Consider the following 24,798-nt stretch of genomic DNA (forward strand, 5'->3'; position numbering starts at 1 on the left):
ACTGTCCAAATTATCACAGCCTCTATGAACTATTTTGATTGGTTACAATGAGGGCTATATTATGTATTGAACCAATCAGAGATATGCTTACAATAGTCAGTAGAGCTGAAGGGGATAAGCTTAAAAGTGCTAAGAGATCTAAAAACTCTATTTTGATTGGTTACTCAGACCATAATTTCATGTACTTAACCAATCAGGGGCTCTGTAAGAAAGATAATAGTTCCCATGGGGTTAAACAGTGTTATTGAAGTGATAACTGTAGTGCAAGAAACACCCTAGTATTCAGAAATAGTTATAGCAATAAATCTTTAAGTCATACACATTCATGTTTGAAACCTGTAAGGTAATAATGCAACACTGGTTTATTGTAGTTGAAATCCATATACCCCTATGGAAGACATGACCGTAATCTTTCACACAGGATTATGAATTTCAAATGAGGTTTACCTGCGTGGGTGACTCCACACCCCCTCTGTGTAAGACTAAAGTCATGCCTTACATAGGGGATGTATTTCAACAGGAGTAGCCCATTGCTATCACTTGTTTTATTCCACTTCCCAATGTAGGCTCAAGCACCAGAGAGTACCATCATTGCTGTAGGCACACATCTCGACAAACTTCCTTCGATGCCGGAAAAACGGCAGCAAATCATCGAGTCATTACACGAGACATTCCGTAAAGAATTCCCACGTCTCCGTGAGTCGTATATCACACAGAGGGGTTTTGTAGAGGTCCAGGCTACTAGTGCCAGTGGAGCTGGGATACGGGATCTGAAGGAGGTGATCTTTAACTGTGCATCAAATATGATGTATACAAGGACAAATAAGAAGATGGATGACTTTCTCATTGGAAGAAAGGTATGCTTGTAAGCCAAAGAGATTAGACTCAAGAGTACCAACTAAGAATTACATCGTGGGTATTAAATGCTGTGGTAAATTGGTTTCTCAAAATAGTGTATTTCCGGCATTTATTGGCATTTTCCAAATATGGTATGATAATTTGTTTTCAAGTTTGAGCGTTACAAAGTGGTGTTATAGACATAGCATATGTTTACTTGTGCAACACAGACATTTGAACTTTCAATCAAACTTGCATGCTAAAATATTCCAGAGGTACACTATATTGCCCTCTATGAATGACACACAAAATGGCAGAGTTGATACTCTTTTGGTCACAAAAAAAGTTAAAGTGGGTCTAAAGTTAGACTTGGTCTAAGTGGAATTTAGTTACATGCAGGAGAAAGGACAATTTCCTTCACATTTGCTTAATTTATTTTATATTATTTTTGAACTTTGCATTTAAATCTTTAGCATTTGCTAGCTAATCTAGGAAGGAAATTAAAGCAAAGGACTTAATACCACTTAGACCAGGGCTAACTTTAGACCCTGTCTAACTCTTTTGTGCATACGGACCTTTGGATTTAATCTCTTTGATATAAGCAGATATATATGCAGATTATAATATATGCTGATTATAGGGATGTAAGTTTTCTGTTCTTTTACAGGATATCCATTTTAAAAAAATTGTTTAAATTTAACCAGATTTCCAAATTTCATAATTTTTTTTAAAAGTAGCATTTTTATTTAACAAATAATTATTTTATCATAAAAGAGCAAAAAAAAAGGGTGGGGGTGCAAGGTGACTTTCAGGACGGAAAGTTGACAAAAATTATCAGAAAAAGGCCTAAAAATCTAAAATATCATGGCGGGATAGGAAAGATGTTCCAAAGCTCACCCCCCCCCCACCCCCACGGCTATGCCACTGTGAATAACACAATGCGAACGTTTGCTTAAATCGATGCGCCAACATAATTCAATCATTTGTTAGAATAGTTCTGAACATTTATAGAGTTGCTTAAACATTACAAAAAGATGGATATTCTATGGCATATTTCAAAGTATTGCAAATGTGACAAAATGAATATAAGTTGACAAAATAATGATCCACATTTGAAATCCTTAATAGTTGAAAAAGCATACCATTCAGTCGGTTGACATGAGTCACTAGCGATAGATCGCGTCATACATTGGTTGTTTTTGCTGAGATTCAGCTATTCCATCTTACATGCATTGTATTCAATGGGAGAAATCACAAAGTCACAAAACATTTCATAAAATAATACCTCTTGGTGAAAGAGGTAGAATACAAGTTCGAGTTGCTCCTTGTTTAGATCTTCAGAAATCAACATTTCTTCCATAAATTTCATGTTTAATAGACTCTAAGTTCTAAAGTACCCTGGCGACTTTACACTCATTTTATGGGAGCAGGTCACAATTATGCTTATCTATGTTTAACATTCATTCAGGTACCGCATGCATTCCTGGTACTGAGGGAGCGTGTGATAGGAGAGCTGAAAGACAGACAGGCTGTATTCCCCCAAAACCTCCCATAATGACTGAAGACACACTCACCAACCATGTACGTTCCATAGCTGAGTGCCAAATGAACACTGCCAAGGATTTAGAACAAGGTAATGTTATCTTCACTATGAGCACTCTTCAAATTCAATAGTTTAAATTATTCCAGATCCATGCAAGTAGAAGGTGTTTTCAAAGCACAATGCTGTATATTTATATACTTGATTTTCACCATCAAATCCATTTTTTTACTAGTTCATTTGCCCTCCTGTGAGTCTTTATTTCAGTAACAATTTCTTGGTGGCCATTTATGTTTCCCTAACAAATTGTCGGCTGCATCACATAGTGGCATACGTGAAGGACAAAATATGTTTCTGAGCAAAACATGTTTGAAGGATGTGCTACTAATAACTGAGTTGATACTCCTCCACTGTTATCTCTCACTGGCTTGATTCCATTTGCAATTAAAGTTTAAGGTTCAAACTATTAAAATGTATCTTTAATAGTTTTAAAAAGGAATAATTATTGTAGGATAGAGCTAGCTCTAAAGTTACGTCACTATAAAATCACTCAAAGCCACTCTGTGTTGCGACCGACGAAATGTGTGATAGCCATTTTACGAGCAAATACTATAGAATACATATAGCGCACCCTAATACTTAACCCTTACCTTAACCATAACCCCTAACCTTAACCCCTAATCCTACCCTTAACCCCCTAACCCTCACTCTAATCACAGGATGCAGTAGGTATTCAATAGTTACTCCGGTTTAAATCAAAAGTAATCATTATTGATGTTAATATTTTCCTATCATAGCTGTATCATTTCTGAGAGACACAGGAAGTATCGTCCACGTAAGCGACCACACCTATGGACTGACCAACCTCTACTTCCTAGACCCAGCATGGCTGTGCAGTGTTCTATTAGCTGTAGTGAAGCTTAAGGATACATCCCATGCTGGAAATGATGGAATGATTACTAGGACCACATTACAGGAGTTGTGTGAACAAAGTGGTTTTGGCAAGGATAGGTTTGATGAATACATTCAGCTGCTTGCAAGATTTGAGATAGCACTTCCTGCTAGCTTCAAAAGGTAGTATACACTTCTAAATATTGTTTTTGAAAAAAAACCGGAAAGGCTCAATTAATAAATTTATATTTTGCTTAATTCTGCAATTTGCATTGGACTTAACCAGGACTCTGAATAATGTGAAACTTAGCTGGTTAATGTTAGCATGTTACTGAACCTGAAAATAGAATGTTACCTATTGCAACATACGGGGCTGCTGTTGACCCCTTGCACGTCCAGTGGCTGCTTACTACACATACAATGCTTGAATGCAAGAAAATTGTGCACATTGGGCACCCGGTACTGTTCTAGGATATATAAAGGCAGGGTAACTTAAGCAGTCAAGTTAGCTCAATTGATAAGACGTTTGACTGTGGTGCGAGAGGTTGAGGGTTCGAACCCTAGTGGTGGTTTAGTAAGCTCTCATGGAAAAATTGAGTTTGCTTGAAATTCACCTAGACAAGGGACTTACTGCTAATTGTCTTGGTGTATAGCTGTATGTTTTGCTGAAGTGGCTGCCTAATCTCATATTACAGATCCCTGACTTGGGCTGGGAATGTATCCCGTTTGGTGTTTCAAAGTGCTTTCAGTATGAAGTTTTATAAAGAAATTGCAATTGATACTTTTTAGATATAATCTACATGCACTAGTAATGTACATGTGTATACTTGTGCATATTGAATAAAAACTTGTTGAAAATATTTTTTTTTTATCTTTGCACAAATCATTTTGAGATGCCTTGTAGGAAATATCTTAGTTTCCAAGTTTATCACTCCGTCCCAGTACTGGTAACCGTAACAAACCATTTTGTTACTGTCAGCCATAAGAAATCACACCTCTGTTAGGCTAGCCATAACATATTGTCATTCTCTGCTTTTTTTACCCATTCTGATAAATAATGCTGTATTTAGGCACCTTTAGAGTGATAAGCTGGATTCTGGTGAAGAGATATACTACCAGTCATGTAACTGGAGGTTATGTTACAAAGCCACAGCTTTATTTAGCTGGATAGGGGTGTAAATTGGGTTGATTCACACAATATTGTCCTTCAGGTTTGTGGACTGATTTAGTAATGAAGGAATCAAAATATTCTAATTGAACTGAAAAAAGTAAGTTATTAGGTTATTAGTCAAAGTATTTATTTGTATCGATTTTGAGGGGGTTGTTTATTTAACAATGGGGACGTTTTAGACTGCAGTGTTTTTACCATTCTAATGAAAGATGTTATGGTTGGCAGTAACACTTTTATTGTCTTATGGATATCCATAACAAATAAATGTTACCATCAACCATATACCATTTCCAGATTTGACCCTAGTTGACCTCAGCCTCATTTTGAATTCTCCAATTTGTTATGGCATGTTGCCCATGGGGATGGTGGACGCTAAGTCAGGTACCGCATGAGCAAACTCAAAAATAGTACAAATAGCATGAGTATACACTAAAGAAACTTTCTGAAAAAAGGTCTGAACGCTGTACCGGCATCAGTTGAATTCGAGTGCGCTTATAGAACACAGGCATGGAAAATTCCAATCTGTTTATTTATTATCTGTGGTTATGGCTGACTGTAACAAATGGTTTGTTACAGTTTACAGTACTGGAGCAGACTATTTATGCCTCTGGTGACTAATATCATTTTAAATTATTTTCCACAGATTTCTCATCCCATCCCTACTGCCCAAAGTTCCCCCAGTGATGGAGCACACTCGCTTCCCAAGGTTCAATGACAAGTTAGAACGCTGGTACAAGATGGCGTATATACCGCCTGGCTTCTGGAGTCGCTTGGTGTCTCGCATGATGGTCAATATAAGACAGATGGACCAGAAACAAGGAGAAAGACAAGCTGCAGCATCTATAAGAAAACCAAGGTAAATATTAATTACGAGAACCATTACGAGAATCGATTCTGTGATTCTCGTCGAATTTGAGGCCCTGGAGCAAACACTAACGATTTGAAGCTGCGCCCAATGAATGCACTGATGTCACTGCAACATCAGGGTTAAAAATGCTATAGTGAATTGTTATTTAGGCAGCTAATAAGAGTAACTGCATGATTAGGCACCAGTGTCTCAGCTAGGTATTTTGATCAAATTGCCCATACTTATTTGACATTCAAAATATATTAACTAGACACCTACAGACCATGGGAGTTCAATGAGTTAAGTATTTAAATCTCATCTGCTCAATACTTCAATACTCTCAAGAGCGTTATACTTAAGCATTCTGTCAGAGGTGTCAATTTGACCCATCCCAGGAGCAAACTGTCCATCCAAAATGATGGGCAGACAGGTGGCTAGCTTAGACACTGTTAACATAGACCATGCATACTCACACAGAATTTATATATTATGGAAACATGTCAAAGCCATCCAGTGTGCTGCAGACTAAGTGAAGTTTTTTTTTTGGGGGGTGTTATTTTATACTTTTGCTAATGTATAGGGGGTGAACCTGTGCTTAGACTAAACAATAAGCCTTGCCTTTGATTTGGAATTAAACTAAAGGTTTTACCACATTTACAGCAAAATGTATACCAAGTTCAAATTGAGTTCTTTCTTTTATTGTGGGTCAACCTGTAGGAATTACCATGAAGGATTTGACAATATCGTTTTTAATATTCTTATTGTCATATCATTTGCATAATAATAGACTATTGTTATATTTCATTAAACAGGATGCCAATAAACCATATTCAGCACATGGATGCTTGGTAAAGATTTACAGCTAAATTTATTCTATATCTATAGGAGCCACATTAACTTTTAAGTTATCCCTGACAATTTTTTAATAAATCAAAGAAATATTTTACCAAATATAAAAAGGTGTAAAGTTATGTGTAACCTTACTTGTTTTTCACATCTGGGCCAATTTATAGCGTCACACATCACAATGGTTCATTATATTAAAAAAGAGGCCGTTTAAAACATTCTCAAGCACAGCAGTATCAGGCCAAGCCTATTCACATGTTTGTTACGGAATATGGACTCAGGTGCAACTTTTAAATCAACCTCTTTTTTATATAATGACCCATTGTTGTTGACCACAATGATGTACATACGAGTGTGACAGTATAAATTGGCCCAGATGTGTAAAACAAATTTTTATATTTCATAAAATATTTGTCTGATTTATTTCAAAAAGTGTTAGGGGAAACTTAGAAGTTGTGGATTCTATGTGCATGAGCATGCATGAAGTCTCTATTTTATATTTTATTTCAGTTTTTTAGTTTGTTCATTCAAATGCACACTGATTACCTTGTTTTAAGTATTCTCAGCATTATATGGAAAACTAATTGTTTCATAAATTTTGGCATGTAATTGCATGAATTTTCAACCAAATTCATAGCTATTATCATAGACAACTTCAGGTCTTGAAGTCAACCATGCATGTACCTAAAGTATTTCAATGAAATTCAAGCCTTCTGAGCTTCTAACATGTGCCACTTCACATAATAACAACTTTAATTTTGAGGGGAAAATAGTTCAAGGTGTGTCAGAGGGGAGCATGACCTAACAGTGTTTTGACTTAGGCATCAGAAACAACTTTGTTCGATTTTTGGATCGACCGGCGATCCTGCTTCGATGGTTGTTATTAATGAATATCAACTAACTAATCAGAATTAACGCTAAATTTATATTGGTTATTATATACCTCATAAATAGATTCCTGTCATCTGATTGGTTAAGTGCAGTCATTGAATTAGCTATGCCCTCCTTTTTAAGAATTTCGTAAAAACTGAACTATTCCCGGGCAATAGTCTTTTAAAAAGACTATTCCGGCAATAGTCTTTAAAAAGACTATTCCCGGGCATAGTCATTTTCATCATCGCACGGTGTCGTCCCCGATCAAACTCTACGCGTGATGGCGTGTTCGCATTACGCACGCGCTACCTGCCAGTTGTGGTGACGCGATAAGTTCATAACGAAAAACTTTCTTTGTAAATTTTACCATGGCCTATGACCAATACAATAGGCCTTTTAACCAATCAGATGACAAAAATCTATATTAATAAGGTATATAAAACAAATATTGACTGCTTTATTCGGGTCATGGTTAAAATTATAGGCCTGCGGTGATCTCAAAACCATGCTATGACCCGAGGCGCACTTGGGCCTATAATTTTAACCATGCCCCTCATAGCAGTCAATATTTGTATACTATCACTCCAGGCACAAATTACTATTTTATCCCAATTAACAACACTAAATTAATTGATTTCATAAATTATAAGGATCGACCAAGCATCGATGGTCGATCGAAAGATCAAACCAATTTGTTTCTATCGCCTTAAATATTGAGACATATAAAGCTGACACACAAGAGGAATGGTATGGGTTCTATAAAGGAGATCCCAAGACTTGATACAAGGGATGTCATTTCCACCCCATGTGCATGATTGTTCTAGGGAGGGGAAAATGCCCAACACTTTTGTCTTGATATATTTTCAACCTTAACACAAGAACTGCCAGACCTATTGAATTTTGAAATATAAATGTAACTATTGGCTTCCTTGACTCAATTCATATGTGTACATCCATATCAAAACGATGCACTTGTCGGCTGCTACATGTGTCTCATTTCACATAATAGCTAGGAACAAATATCAGACTTATCTCAAGCAGAAATCACTTCAAATCATCCCAAAGTAACATGGTTAACTTAGTAATGTTCTAATCCCCAAACCATGTGACTTGGGGATGATTTGATGTGACCTCCACTTGAGAAGAGTCTGGTATTTGTTTCTAGCTATTATGTGAAATGAAACATATGTAGCAACCGACAAGTGCATCATTTTGATATGGATGTACACATATAAGGTTATTGAATTAATATTTTGTCATTGTACTTATCTTAACTCCCTGAGCACTACCTGCCGATCTACCATAATACATTGCCTCTGATTGGTCAATTACATGATATCTTCACTTTAATCACCAATCAGAATGGAGCTTTGCAAATAATTCACCCCAATTTTTTTGCACGGTGAAATTATTCTAACAATGTTGCTGATTGGTCCAATTGATAATGAAAACTTCTTTTTGGCCAACCATGGGGTTAAAGTGACATTGTGAAATTTCATCAGATGCTATTTCCACCTTAACTTTGCTTCCTATCCCTTTCATAGAGTTTCTTACTAATTTTACTTCTGTTTTGATTGGAGAGCAAAATTGTGCATTGTGAATTTCTTCATAACCTCATGAATATATGCGATGTGTGTATTCCAATCACAGTCCATAAATTTTAAATATGTGAACACACAAGAGGTTATTGATATCTTATAATGAGGTCTGTGTGTGACATGTTATGAACAGTGAACTATGTTGACTTCTGTGTATGCATATCTTGTGTGAATGAACAATTTGAACATGCACAACTATCGTATTTGCAGGGAAAATTCAAGATAAAGATTTAAAAAATTAAGTTTAAAAGATGATAATATGATATAGATGGAATAAAACAATTTGAAAAGTGATTGATAAAATGACTTTGAATTAGTTATTTTACAGGTATTATGAAAACACTAGTCATGGCTGTATGCTGTCATGGACATTGATACTTTACCTGTCATTGCTTTGAAAATCAGCAGTTTGTTATGATTGCAAAACAGTCACATGTAAATTCAGCTTGACTTTATCATATTTCATCTAGATGTCTATACGTTCATACCATTGTTTATTCACTATTGTGGTTATTTTTGCAGTCATGGCAGTCTACATTTACGACAGACACACACTACAGTATGGCAAGAAGGCATCTTTGTATCGTTTGATGCAGGACAAATGAAGGTAGAGCCAATGGTGTTCCCTGGGAATGTGCCTGGGATACGAGTCACTGTGAGATGTCAACAGCAAGTCTTCAAACCTATGGGTTTTGTTGTGGACCATATTGAGACACTCCTCTCAGAATGGTATCCAGGTAATGTCCCATATATTTGACCACTCGATTTTTGGATTAAAAATATTATCCTGTTTTGCCATAAATCCTAAACCTTTAGTTAGTTCTAACTGGCAATAATAGTCTGATTTGAATATTTGGTCAATTTTAGGAAAATGAGCCAAAAACATTCAAATTTGTATGTTTTCTTACAGTTGCAGTCACACAATCCAAAGACTTGGCACAAGTCTAAGCATTCAAAAATGTGAGTAAAGGCTATGAATTTGCTCATAATTTTAATATGCTGTGTTAATTTTGATAATTGATTAAATGAGTTTTCAAAAAAATTAAAAGCATAACCAAGTAAAATTTTTGGACTTGATTGTCAAAGCATATGAAAAACAGCCTGAAAATGCATATTTTGGGCTGTTATTTTCAAAAATGTTAAAATATTAAAATTTGACTTTCATTGCCAGCTGGAACTAACTTAAAGGATTAAGGTATGATTCATTTGGCAACACAGCATAATATTTTTTTGATCCCAAAAAATTAGTGCTTTTCTGGAATAAGGAGTAATTAAAGGCTCTAAAAGCTTAGCAAGCAATATCATGATTGCCTGATGAAGTTGGATGGTTTTGGACACAACATAGCAAAGTGAGTTGCAGTCGCTCGGACAGCTTTAGCTGCCCTTGTAGGCCCTGAGTTAGGGATGTTCATAAAATTTTGAAATTCAATACTTTTAGCTGAAAGGCCTTTCATGTGAAAGAGAATCAAATTACCTACACAGTAAGGGGTCAATCATGTTCTAGTGCATATACTTTCAGACACAGTTTATGGAATCCAGTATTATGCCAGTACCAACATAAGTCAACATCACTTTAATAGGTTTTGGTTGTCAAAAATGATTTTTTAGTGATTTTTCCCATTGAGCCCCACAGTAAAGCCACTTTTGGACCGTACATGCACATTCTACTTCCCTATGGACGAATAGCGCCACCAATAGTGTGTGATGTGAGCCTGCCTACCTGAGTGGTTTACTAACCATGCAGACTACGTGGACGCATTGTTGATGATAAACTGTGATGAACAATGGTGAAACATGCATGGTTGAATCCTTATATATTCCATTTGAAATTCACAAGGGTAGTGTGGACTTATAGAATAGGCCAATGCCATAATCATTACAGCTAAATGCTGAGATCGTTTTTTTGCTGTGATTAGCTTTATGCTACTTAAATAGTTGCAAAAATAGGAAAAGGTTCTCAGCGCCCAAAATTAGGTCCAATACTAAAGTGTATTCATTGAATGGGCATAATATACTCACTGCTTGTGTAAGCCTGGTGTGATGTATTCACTTAAAGCACTAGCATACACATACATGTGATTTTAAAGAGGCCCTAGGCTAATATAGAACTATTTTTTTATTCTTTCAAATTTAGGTCTAGATGACGAGCATCAAGACAGTGGTTTACCATTGGTGGAACGTCTTATACCGTGTCCAAAGTGTCATGAGCTGTCTCTGCAGAATGAAGATCCCTATGCACTGGAACCAAAGAATGCCTTTGACAATATCCACATCTTCAAGCTTAAACAACTTGTTGTGTTAGCAACATTGAAAGCCAAAGAACATGTCCAATGTCCTCTTCACCCAACAACACCGTTGTCTCTGAAACAACTGCTACCAGATGTCTTCATGGTGGATCTACGTGTGTCATACCTGATGGGCGAGAAGTTGGACATCGGAAGGCGTCTCGGTGTTGGTGGCTTCGGTGAAGTCTACAAAGCAATGTACGATGGCAAAGCAGTAGCAGTGAAACAGCTTCTTAAAAATCGGACAGAAGCGCTTCCGGAATGCCTCATATCCAGTCAGCCATATTTCGAAGAAGAGCAAGAAATATCGGTCATCTATAAGTTCCCTCAACTGCGAGGTGAAGTCGCTATGATGTCACGATTGAAACATCCGTGTATCATCAAGTTGATCGGTGTGTCGATTCAACAGATCAGCTTCGCCATGGAATTTGCACCGTTGGGCGATCTGGATTCGTACATCAGCAAGAACCTTGAAGAACTCAAGTCTCAGTTTGTGTCGGAAAGAACGGTACACAGGACTATACTACCCAGAATGCTTACCTACAAGATAACTCATCAGGTTGCTATGGCGATTCAGTATTTGCATCGTATGAGGATCATCCATACGGATCTGAAGACAGACAATGTGCTACTGTGTTCGGTGGATCCATCGGATAGCGTCAACATCAAGTTAGCGGATTATGGGATATCTCACGTGATGTTTGGTGGAGGGGTGAAAGGTGCTGCTGGATTCCATGCATTTTGTGCTCCGGAGATTTTGAGAGGGAAAGCATTTGATGAAAAGGTATGTCTGCCTGTCAAAAAGCAATATGTAACCTGTTTTAGGAGATGAAGAAAGCCCAGCTAAATATAAAAATTTACTTACAGCATGCAATGTAATTGGATGGGCAAAAACATTGGCTAGGCCAGTTGAAATCTGTACACCCGTATGGAAGCAATGTCATTAAATCTTTCACACATTGAGTATGAATTTCAAATTGGGCTACCTGAATGGGTATGGGATGACCATGACTAGTGTCTAACAGATAAGCCTCATATCGGTAATAGTGATTACAGATATTTGGATTCCAAAATCGGCCCGATCAGATTCCGATTCCGATTTTTTTGAAATTTTTAAACAAGCTAGTGCCCTAGCAGAATTTGTCGATTTAGATGGTCACAAAGTTAATGTTTTACTGTATTTTCTTGTGTATAAAAAGCTAACTAAAACACGTACGTTAGATAAGCAGACAGGTCTTGAAAATATGAAATGAAATTATATAAGCTGCACAGGTAGGCCCTATAGAAAACACATCATTCATCGTATGCAAGGGTGACAAATTCGGAGCTTAAAACTGACATCCATTACCTGCGTTATGATGCAGAACTCATCCAAGGCTATCATATATCTTCATCAATCGAATGAATTGGACATCTCCTGAACATAATTCTTATTGAATAATATTTCTATTCTTGATTTGGGGAATTTATAATTATCAATTACGGACTTCCACCATAACCATGCAATTGGCGATTCCCGATCAAATTGACAATAACATGTGACGTGAAGGGGAATCCCTGTGATGACGATCGACGTTTGAGATACGTTTTGATGGGTTTCCGACTTGCTCATCAGGCGAGCACATGGCGAACAATCCCAAGACCGGAAGAGGATGCAACCTCGCGTGTGTAATGGAGATTTCAGCTCAGAATTCGTCAATTATCATTGGCATTTTGATTAAATAAAAAACATAAAAGGATACGCTATCGCTTAAGCTATAACTGAACTGGAATTATTTTATTAATTTGGACCGTACACAGACATTGAAGAACAATACCCAAATAATGATCGACAAGTTACATCACGTCATGGATCAATAAATACACACGGCGCGGTGTGATGATCATGATTAGACGGGGTATTCCCCATGTTCATGCCAAGCCAGAGGATCAAATAAAACGCCAACGTCAAGGAAATTGACCCAATTAGTAAGTTAGGAACAACATTTAAACCATTTTACTGATAAAATGTTGTCTGATGACAGTCAACTTTTATTTATTCTTGGCTTCTGACGATCAGTAATAATGTATTTTTAACAGATTTGAGTTACACTACAACATTATTGAAATCGGTATAGGAAATCGGTAAATGATAAAAAAATTTCAGATACCGATCAGATACCGATAAGGTCAAAATCGGGCCGATTATTATTTTGCCGATCATATCGGTTAGACACTAACCATGACTCCATTTGAAATCTGTACCCCTTTTGTATGAGATCAAGTTCATTTCCTCCCACTGGAATAGCCCGTTAAAATAGTATTGATTCATGTTTATAGGTGACACATACTAAATGTGAACCAAATTTTCTGTTTATCCTGATATTGTAAATTTTTTTAAACATCAGGTATTTCATAATGTTTGTTCGGACACACTTTCAATCTGTCATTTTCAATAATTTTTAAATATAAACAAAAATCTGATTGAAATCCTAGTTATATTTTCAAAGACTTCAGGCTATAGCAATTCTATATCATAACCTAAATCCTTAATTTATTTAGTGAGGTTTAGAAGGGAAAGACAAATCTAGTAAATGCTTATTCTTAGCGTATATCTGATTGGCTCAATACATGATATACCCATCGTTATAACCAATCAAAATAGTTCTTAGAAATCAAAAATTCCGCCAGTAACTCGGCATAATCTTACTGTTATTTCAGGTGGACTGGTTCTCCTTCGGCATGTTAACCTACCACATCATGAGTGGACTGCTCCCATTTCATGATCTACAAAGCAGCATAGAGGCCAAAGCCGTGGTGACCGCCGGTCACCGTCCAAAACTGACCTACCCAGACTACACAATAGAGCCTCGGTTTGCTCACCTAGAAGGCATGATGAACTGGTGCTGGATGGATAGCCCTGCAGATAGACCTGATAAGGAGGAGGTATTGCATAGCATGAGGGATGCAAGCTTTCTGTGTTTGCGGCATAAGATTGAGTTGGATAGTGAAATGCCAAACTGCTTGTACTGCCCTGCTAACTCACAAACTGAGGTATGACATTTGGTTAAATATTAAGTTTGTTCTGCTTATAATTGGCAAAAATTTATTCTTTTTTTGTTACTGCACGCATCAATTTGCTTACTTGCTTAAGATGAGTGGTGTCCTCGAACTACAACAGCACGCCAAGTCCTGTCCTGCATGGCCATTCCCAAATCTATAACATCCAGTCCAGTGTCCTGTTTCAATAAATCCACATATGTTAGAGGGGGTCTACCAGGTTTTCTGTTTCCATGTTTTGGTGTCCAATGGATCAGCTTAACTACAGGCTCATTTTTGCTTCTGTATGTGTGCCCAGCAAAACGTGTCCTCCTCTCTCTGATCTTCTATGAAAGTTTCGGTAGGTCACCATACAGTTCTTTGTTCGTGATGTGCTGCTTCCAATTGATGTTTTATACTGTTCTAAGCATTCTTGTGTAGCAACCGTAAGTTCTTTACATAGTCTGGGAGACATGGTCCATGCTTCACATCCATAAGTTAGAACGGATTCGACGGTAGCAGCAAATAAACGGATCTTGACCTTCCTTGGGAGAGTTGACCTCCAATTAAACACCAGCATACGCTTGCATACATTCACATCAGTGTGTGACAGTCACACATTATGCAACACACAACTTGCGTAAGTACTGCGCCCAACTGTGAAATGCCATTCTATATCGAACAATACACAATGTTACAGGCTGTGCTTTTCTTCAGGAAATCATGCATTTCTTGTACAGCTTGAGTTTACTTTTAGTACTGGCTCAAAGTCCGAGTAGACCTAAATAATGAACTGTGATGCAGTATTTTTAGCATCTTTGAAATCTTAAGTTTTCGATCCATTGTGAATTTTGATTTTAAAAAATATCAAAACTAATTTTGAGACTTACGAGTAAAATGTTAATTCCCCAAAATTGATTTGCATATTTTTTCAGATGGATGAGCTGCGTCAGTATCGCATGTGGCTATGGAAAGGTGATGGTGAGAGCCGTAACTACACCAAATTCAATGTTGAACACAGCGCACAGATGAGGCCAAAAGACTGCCCAGGAAAATCCATCACATGTGCTATGTTGTATGGTGAATTCCATTTCCTTGGCACTGTAAGTTATAGTTGTTTATTTCATATTGTTTTGTTGTTTCTGCCATTTATCTGCAAATATAACTTTAACTTGGGAAATTACTATTCTTTATTCCAAATAATACTACTTTTTTTTCTAGTTTAAAAAAATGTACTAAAGTACATCTGATTTTGAAGTAGAAAAGAAATGTATTACAGTAAATCACAAACATTGGGTTATTTCAATCCATATTTCAATCCGGAAGACATGAATCTCTCACACGGAGTGTAGATTTCAATTTCAGGTAAATCCATACAACCCCTACCCTATGGGAGCCATAACATTAATCTCCCATACAGGGGTGTAGATTTCAAATGGAGTCACCCATTCAGGTATCTGTATTTCAAATTCACACTCCCTGTGTGGAAGATTAAGGTTGTGTCTTCCATAGGGGAGTATATGGACTTCATACTGCTATGCAGGGGCATTTGAAGCGGGTGGAAAGGTTGGACAAAGCCCAGGGCCCCAAAGGTTATAAGGTAATAGAAACAAATTATTTCGATCTTTCGATCGACCATCGGTGCGTCGATCCTTATTATTTATGAAATCAATTAATTGGCTATTATTAATTGTGATAACATATAAATCTTTGCCTGTATTGATATTGAAAAGTTTAAATTTAGCATTAATTCTGATTAATTAATAACAAGCATCGAAGCAGCATGGACGGTCGATCAAAAGATCAAACACATTTGTTTCTGGTGCCTATAAGGGGCCCAAGCAAAGCAAAAATAAAATAAAACAAAAAAAAATAATTGTTTGTTTGTCCTCCAAAGCTTTGAAAGAGGACGTCTTGGTGGGTGGATTTTTTTTTTTTTCGGATTTGTCGTATTTCTGGACCTTGCTAGAGCTAAATGCTACAATCAATCATGGTGACTTAAAAAGAACAACATTTTGTTTCTTTAATATGCAGTTAAAGTTATAATTTGTGTTCATGTCATAGTCTTTTAATGATTTGGTGGACTTTTTTTTATTTTCAACCATGAAAGAGGTCCAGAGATACTCCAAATCTGGGAAAAAAATTGAATTTTATTTATTTTTATAAAAAAAAAAAAAAATGAAAAAAAAAAATATTGGTCAGGCCTTCATCTGAGGAGCGGGCGGTGGAGGACAAACAAACAACTTTTTTTTTTTGGCCTAAGAAGGGATGCTACACCACTGCTCAACTGGAATATCCCACTAATAGGCAAGATTGAAATAAAGATAATCGCTCTTGTTTTCTCTTTGTAGGAACGCGGAATAGAAGTACACGGTGTACAAGGTACAGGCAGACAACGATTCACTCAACTCCAAAGCCTATCAATGAAAAACAAAGTGACATCATTGTATTACATGCCAGCACAAACAAAGGTAAATATGTTATGAAAACATGGCATTTATTTTTATTTTTTGGAAGTAAAGTGTGTTTCTAAATCATTTTACTTTATAGGTATGGCTTCAAAATTCAAATGCCGGCGCGCTGGCAGAACTGGAACAGTTGAATGCGGTTCAATTGCAGTTCTGCTTTGCCACCAGCTGTTGACAAGCAGTTGGGTTTGGAAGCCATGCCTTAATCCTATTGGGCTGTTCCAGTTGAAATCCATACACTCTCTGTGAAAGGAGTGTGAATTTCAAATGGGGTTACCTGAATGGGTGATTCCATTTGAAATCTACACCCCCTGTGTGGGATGTTAAGGCCATGTGTTTTAGAGGTGTATGGATATCAACTGGACTAGACTACTGGGTGTTTTGGTTTGAGGGTCCAATACATCGCCTCCCACTGCCCTGATGTGCCGATGTTTAAAGGTGTGATTCAATCTGAACCTGACTTCCTTGTTTACGTAGTGCTCTCGCTACAGTGAAGAAAAAGCATCGATTTTTAATCTGAGGAGTAGCGTAATAAACCCTTTGTTTATACCTTGATTTGTTTTTTGTTTTCTTTCAACAGGAAGCAAGACATTTGGGTCATTTGTTTGTGGGATTACAAGATGGCACGGTAGTCATCTTTACTCATACCAAACTTTGGCAAAATCGTCAGAAAATACACCTTATGCAGCTCAAAACTCTCACTTTGAGCAGGAATCCAAAACCGTGCTTATGCATGCATCTCATACCCGAAACGGCTCAATTGTGGATCAGCTGCGGGAATATCCTGCGAATCCTGTGCATCCAGGACATGCTTCTTGATCCTACGATGATTACGGTTGCACCTAATGAGAAGCATTATGTGCACGGTCTGGTGTCCAAAGGAGAGCAGGTATGGTGCTTCATCAAGGATTCATTTCAAGTGATACAATATAGCCTGAAGACATGGATTTGGGTGGATACTTTGCAATGTGGGGGTCTTACTCCATCCAAAGGAGAATGCCTTTCCAATCCGGTGACGACTTCTCCAAAGCACCCGCTGCTGAAAGAAGTGAGCTTTGAAGAGGTGGATGAAGAGGAAGAAGAAGCTGAGCCATCTGGCAATCTGGAAAGCAATAGTCATTCAGAACATGAAGAAGAGGAAGGATTGATGTTTCATGAAGATCATTTCCAGAAGCCACCTGAGAAGGCAGCAGTCAACTTGCGGAAACAAAACAGAGCCAGCATGCCAGGTGGATTTAGAACTAGAAAAGGAAGTGCAGGACTACGAAGAAGGCGTCCATTAAGCGACAGTACTCTGCCATCATCAAGGGGCTCGATGTTTGCAAAAGTCACAGCACTTCTGGTAGTCAAAGACACACTGTGGATTGGGAGGGACACCGGCGATATCATTATTGCCAACATTGATAGAGAAAGCCCGTATAACTATAGATTTGGTGAGGTTATTGCAGTGCTTACTGTGCAAAACTTTTTAAACGGTCTCATGGTGCCGTTCAGCAGCTCCTGCCGGTGGGGTCAAACAGAGTTGTGGCATGTCGAGATTTTGCATCAGCAGAAGCCAAGCTGAAGCATCAGTTACTTGTGTGGGAGAACTGGGGATGTAAAGAAGTGAATGAGTTTGAAGAAGTGCACTATGCACTTGAGAAAGCCAGAAAGGATCACCAATAGACATGGATATGGCAATCCAAACATGCTGCACATTGGGTAATCAAAGATTTACAATGAGGCATTTGCACAGTCAAACAGGCAGTATCCTTTCTAAAAGCAGACCCAAATTAATGTGCTGATTTAGCCTGTTCCAAGTTACAATGAGGCCAGTAAATTGTACATAATTTGGAAGCTGTTCTTGAAAAGTTACCCATATAGTCAAGATGCCTTTTAAGATGACTTCAGAGTCTGCCATGAATTCAGGAATGGCCCCACCCAGACATCCCATTACCTCCACCCAACTCTCTGCTGATTAACGCATACACCACTCCTAACTTTAAATCCTAGATCCGCCTCTGACTGCCATATGTAAGGAATAAAATTGCATGACCTTCCATGATTCAAACTGGTATGTTGGTTCCGCCAGCTCAGTCCTATGCTTAACATCCCATCTATCTAGCTGATAAGCTTGCTATAAGTGGTAGAGCATCTGACATGTAAATTAAGGTCCTATATTTAAATCCTGAATTGTCATCAACAGTGCATAGCATTGTGACTTCTGCATAAAGATTTTTAAAAATAGCTATTTGTGAAGGCCATTGATACTCCTGCTGCCATAGCTCACTTTTCAATACGAAGTGAATTTTTAATTTACTGCCTGTGTTTCTTAATGTTCCAAATTCATGGCTTAAGTTTTATTTTAAATCATAAAAGGAATCATTTCTTTTCTCAAAACATTCAAAATAATATAGCTATTTGTTTCTCTATAGATACAGAGGTCACAACAGTATTATTTTGTGGTTAATGTAAGTCTGTTGGTCAGTAATTGGCCTTGGTGTGTATATGTGACATGATCAAGGGGAATGAGTCACATGTCGACCCTGGTCAAAAGTGAATTTTACATATGTTTCTAACAAGGACATTTAGGGCTTTCAGAAACTGAAAACCCCATGTTGATACGACTTTTTGTTACAAAGTTATGTCAATTTAACAATGTATGAAACAAAAGCATTTTAACACTATTTTTGCCAATATCTCAAAATCAATATTAGCGATATCCGACTCAATTCCTTGATCGTGTCACATTTTGTGCAGGATGTTAGCTAGCCACCCGTCCACCCATCATTTTGGATGGGCAGTTTGCTCCAGGGATGGGCAAAATTAATGACTGTGACATATGCTAAATTCTAAAAATAGTGGTTGAATAAGTTCTGTTAACCTAAAAAAAAACAGACAAATTAATCAAGGCTATAGCAATTATTGCTATAACAATAACCAGACTCGAGTTCATCAGATCAAATACCTATTTGATCTGATGAGCCTCCAGAAATCTGTTTTTTGTTTTCAGGGTCAAATTTTGGACAGGAGGTTTTGGTGAAAATGATGGGCACTTGTCAAATCCTAGCTAAGACCTTGTATATGTGTACTGCCATATCAAAAGGATGGATCTGTTGGCAGAACATGTACATCATAATTCCAGAGTTACCAACTCTCACACATTTGGGTACTTTCTCTCATGACAAGGTAGTTAAATTTCACGTCAAGGTAGTAATTAAATGAATTTGAAAAAATAAAGGGGAAAAAAATTCAAAGTTTTTGGCAACTTTGAAGAACCACTGCACCTATTTTGAAGTGCTAGGATCATTCACAGTTTTTTTTTACCGATAGCTATAGCTTTGGACAACTTTTGTCATTGACCCTCATGTGGTAAGAGGATTTAATTTGTAAAAGCATTAAGAGGAAGATTTTTTTTTGTTTGGCCAAAGCATGTACCATATAGTTAACCAATATTATATAACTCATACAAAGATTCTTATCATTTGATTAGTCAATTAAATAGGAGTGCATAAACAAAATTTGAGCACTACAGGTTGAGGTGTCATTTGATTAATGACAAGACTATTGCACTCCGAGTGACTGCAATAGTCCATTTTCCATTGCACTCATGGGATGCTACCTTGGTAACACTGACAAATGTGAGCGAAAAGGAATTTGTATACGAGTTATGTAACACAAATATTAAATGTTTTTATTCGTTCAATGGTAATTCATTCAGTGAAATATGAACTGTTCCATTCAACTCTGCAAAGCCTCGTTGAATCGAACGTCCATATTTCACCTCATGAAAAAATTCATTGAAAATATTCTGACCAATGAACTCATAAACATTCAATATTTGTATACAGCCACATTGTTTTAACCTCATTGTATATTACAACCTGTTTCCATGTGAGTTATATGGAAACGTTCACCTTAACCGCAGCAAAAGTTATTAGTGATGCAAACAGAAGATACAACAAATTTATCATCAATTACACGTACATCATTATATTTTATGTCCCAAATATAATTTCAGACCATATCTTCCCATCAAATACTATCAAAGAAAAGAATATATCAAAAGCATTACTCATACTTCATATGGAATCAATACTGTCCCGGTCCATCCCTTTTTAAAGGGATTTTTTATACCATATTAGGACAGAATAGTGTGAATCAAATGGATATTGACACACACATATGTGACCATCCACCACAAAGTGGTAGTAAAGTCGGCTCTAGATCATTTTCTGTTTATTGCAGATTTTGAAAGAATGTACTTTCAGCTTTACAATGACACCTCAACCAGCTTCATCGGACATCTGGAAGTGAAGTTATGGTTCATCAAAGGTCAAATTCCTAATATATTTTACATAGAAATCCTTATACTGTTTTTGATTGTAACTCAAAATGGAAAATGCCGACTTTACGACCAGTTTGTGGTGGATGGACACATATACTTGCTATTCAAGCAGTTATTGAGGTCACCCCAAAGTGTAATCAGGACAGGAACATATTGTAAGTACCGCATGAATTACTAATATACTTGTGTAAGTAGCAATGCATGATATATGCATCAAAATACCGTAAAACCCCGTCTACAAGCATATATAGTGTTTTTATAAAAGCTTAATTAATTCGAAGCAAGCATTAATATACCAATATAATTGATCGGTCTTAAGATAATACTTGTTTGTATATGCTTGGATCCGTAATTTATTTGCTCAAACTCAATAATGGCGACTGGATTAATGTAGATTTCATCAGAAGCACGCTATATGCTTGTAGACGGGGTTTTACGGTAGTTATATTTATTGTGATAATGACAATATCATCTTGATTCAAAATTAATGGTGACTAATTTATTAATTTCATAATAAATATTTTATTTTTGTAATATGTATATAATAAAAGAATATGTATATGATATAACTATGTAGAATTTATTTATAGATTTAGAAATTACACATTTGTCATATTGCTTCATAAAGATGAGACTGCAATAATTGCTCTTAAAATGTGCTATTTCAGTTTAAATCATACACCCCTATGGAAGATGTGACGTTTATCTTCCAAACAGGGAGTGTGAATTTCAAATGGGATTACCTGAATGGGTAATTCCATTTGAAATCTACACTCCCTGTGTAGGAGATTAAGGACATGTCTTCCATAGGAGAGTGTATGGATTTCAGCTGGAATAGCACAATGTATAAGGTGTGCTTCAAGAGCAACAATATTTAATTAAACTTGCCATTAAAAACATTGATGTGTATTTATAACTATCAAAAAAGAGTTTCCTCAGACCAGACTGGTATTCGGCTGGGGCTGATATATATTTTGTTGTCCAAATTTACGTGGGTTTTTTTTTCAGTCAGTTTTGAGCTTTTTAAGGCCGAATTCATGTGCCTTTTCAGGCAGTTTCAAAAAAGCCATTCTCATGCCTGATTGTTGCATGGAAAAATGGAAATCTATTTTTGTTGATGTTTATAACAATAATTATAAAAACATATACAGAAAACATTTTTTTTATTAAATGAATATATTTTGGAAAAAGTACTGCATTAATAGGTCTACCTCAGATATAAATGTGTTTGTTTTCAGGACCAAAAGAAATCCACTGTGGTCCAATTAAGACTAAAGTTCACTTTACTTATAATCAAGACCTTTCCTGGCATTTTTATGTGCAAAACAGAACAAAAGTAGTGAAACCATATATTTTATTTTTATTATATTATTATTATAATTGCACAGAAGGGGTATTATCCAAGAAAGCACAAAGAAACTTTTATTATAGCAATCTATCATGGATCTTGTGTTTTTTTTTTAGTTAAAGCCAATAGTCCCACCTAAACAAAGACATTACAGTGGGAATTCCAATTGAATGAACACAGCTTTCAACAGCTGTATTCTAACCGTGACCGTAGTTTGTGTACTTCAAACTACAACGCGAACGCACGACCTTGGAAACAATACTAACTCATCACGAGTGCATTTCATTTGCATGATTGGATTCACTTCCGCATTACACACGCACAGTCGTACATGCTGGTGTACATCGCACAGTGTACCCAAAAACTTGTCAGGCTATGTTCATTCAATTGGAATTTCCACTATAATCTTGTAGGGAGTTGTATCCTGAATATTTTGAGCACTATTGTATTGATAATTGTTAACATGATTCTTTTTTTTGTTTGAAATCCAATAATAATGAAGGTGTTAAACTCACATTTTTTGGGTTTATCTTTGGTGTAAGATATTCATGAGTTAGACTTGTGTAAAGACTCCATTGAGGAATTTTGAAACTTACAAAATTAAACTGTATAATCCTTTAGATGATTCCAGTTCTGGGCTATTTTTGTGCTTTTTTACACGAAGGATGAACCCAATTTTGCCCAATTTGATTATGTGATTCCACTTTACAGAAACCACCAGAACTATTTGTCTCCAAGAAAACAATAGTACAGCATAATTATTTTGGGTCTAATTCAAGGTTATCAATTCCCTAACATACATCTCTGCATACCACAACTTATGTTATGGAGCAAGCAGATCCACACAATGCATGATGGGATACTCCCTTCAGCTGCTGTGCATACAACTCATTTCACATCATATATCATGAAATCGGTTTCTTTTGTTTTGATAGTACTGAATAGTTAGGCCCAAACTGGCAGATTCATTTTCACTAAATAAATAAAATTGGATTCTATTTTAAATAGTACTGAACAGTTATATTTATATAGATCCAACTGAAATACATACGTCATCAGTCAATATTTTGAATTGAGACACATTGTAATTTTGCACATTGTTTTGTTATAATCACACCCATAGAATTTGGTTCATCTCAAGTTTTGGAGAGACGTATGTGCGTATTTCCTGTGCCGCGTACACGGGCTTTTTGTTGGCACGCTTACAACGCAACAGCGAAGTAGCATTGACGTCACTACCAAACTTGAGGTGAACCAAATTATAGAATTGGGTGACTTTGAACAAGTAGCTATGTCATCATAAGGCTTAAAAAGAAGTTAGTATTGTCCTTTTTTATCCAATCTGTTTTTGTTTTTGGGTTTTTTTTCGTATTTGAATGTTCATTTGGTATAAAATTGGGCAAAACTTTTTGCCTGTTTGTAATTTATACTACACAACTCTGATATATTCAAAAAATAAACCTGACAAACCTCATAAAACATTGTTTACCACCATATTTTATGGTTAACTTGCATTTTTTTAATATTTCATGCGGCAATTTTTTTAATTAACCCAACCAACCAACCCTGACTTTTGAAGCTTTAAGAGCAATCCAAACTTCTTTTTTTGCCTAATGACAGATTTTTCACCTTGATCTAATTACTCTCTAAGGGGCCTTAGTCCATTCAATATACTTGTTGCAGACATAAAGTTATTTTGTGAATGATGTACAATGCATTTTTATACAGCTGTATTAAATGGACACCTGACACATGTTGTATTGATAACAGCAGGCCTATTTATAATTACTATTCCAATTCAAAATTGCCATGTATTACTAGTTGGAAAGTATGTATCAAAATATAGGTTAGAATGTGACCTTTCACACAACCACCAGGCATTTTTGTCCTCTTCCATCTTGAGTTGAAATATTTGGGATGCAAAATGCATTTGTTGTGATTTTTACCCAAAAATGTCATTATTATCAAGGTCAAAGGTCAAAATTTGGCTTACAAAGAAAAAAAAATGCTAAAACATTAAAAAAAAGAGTAGTTTGCCATATCTCAGGTGGTATGTTACCTTGGTAACATGGCAAAGAAGATCAAATTCCATTGAGCTATGTTGACCTTGACCTATTTTGATTTATTTTATGTCAAAGGAACAATTTGAGACCAGTTGGATTAAATTGGAGCATATTTCAATTGTCAATGCCTGTGGGCCCCAAAATTTGACCTTTGACCTTTTTGCCTATAACTCAAGAACTGTATGTCATAAACCGGTCAAACTATACTTTTTCTGAATCCTTATGATGAGAGCAATACATTGGTATGGTTTTTAACAAGATTGGACCAACTTTGAAATTTCACCCCTGCATAAGCAGCTATTTTGGATTTATGCAAATTAAGCTCAGTTCCACTACTTGGATTTTTGGGGACTATTGATATATTGTTTAATATACTTTTCTGAAATGAATGGTGACTAAATGGATTCTGTTGCAATTAGTGGTGTTTTTTTCCTTAATTTGACTGGCCTATGAATGTTTGATATATAACTTTCCTTTTACTAATAAAATGGCAATGGTGTATATTTTGATGACACATTGCCCTGCACTATGCAATAAGTGTTCACAATTTTGTTTTGTGCAAGTAATACGCACACATTATGATACCAATTTACCTGTGCTTATGTACTATACAGTTTTGTTGCAATAAAAGAAAATTTGTTGTATTTTCATTAAAGGTAATCCAGAATATGATTTCTTTTCAAAGA

At 36.4% G+C, this 24,798-nt stretch overlaps 1 protein-coding gene across 1 annotated transcript in view; it reads left to right on the forward strand.

Annotated features, from left to right (window-relative positions):
- LOC140170979 (leucine-rich repeat serine/threonine-protein kinase 1-like) overlaps positions 1–24,798 on the forward strand; it is an 80,061-nt gene extending 55,263 nt beyond the window's left edge. The window contains 12 exon segments of the mRNA XM_072194168.1: positions 567–857; positions 1,478–1,481; positions 2,306–2,470; positions 3,175–3,451; positions 5,083–5,295; positions 9,126–9,340; positions 10,738–11,672; positions 13,589–13,921; positions 14,842–15,009; positions 16,258–16,377; positions 16,955–17,831; positions 17,834–24,798. Of these exon segments, the coding sequence (XP_072050269.1) occupies positions 567–857; positions 1,478–1,481; positions 2,306–2,470; positions 3,175–3,451; positions 5,083–5,295; positions 9,126–9,340; positions 10,738–11,672; positions 13,589–13,921; positions 14,842–15,009; positions 16,258–16,377; positions 16,955–17,831; positions 17,834–18,039 (3,804 nt within the window). The 3' untranslated portion in view covers positions 18,040–24,798.

Source organism: Amphiura filiformis, chromosome 15 (assembly GCF_039555335.1).
Source record: "Amphiura filiformis chromosome 15, Afil_fr2py, whole genome shotgun sequence".
Classification (NCBI taxonomy): domain Eukaryota; kingdom Metazoa; phylum Echinodermata; class Ophiuroidea; order Amphilepidida; family Amphiuridae; genus Amphiura; species Amphiura filiformis.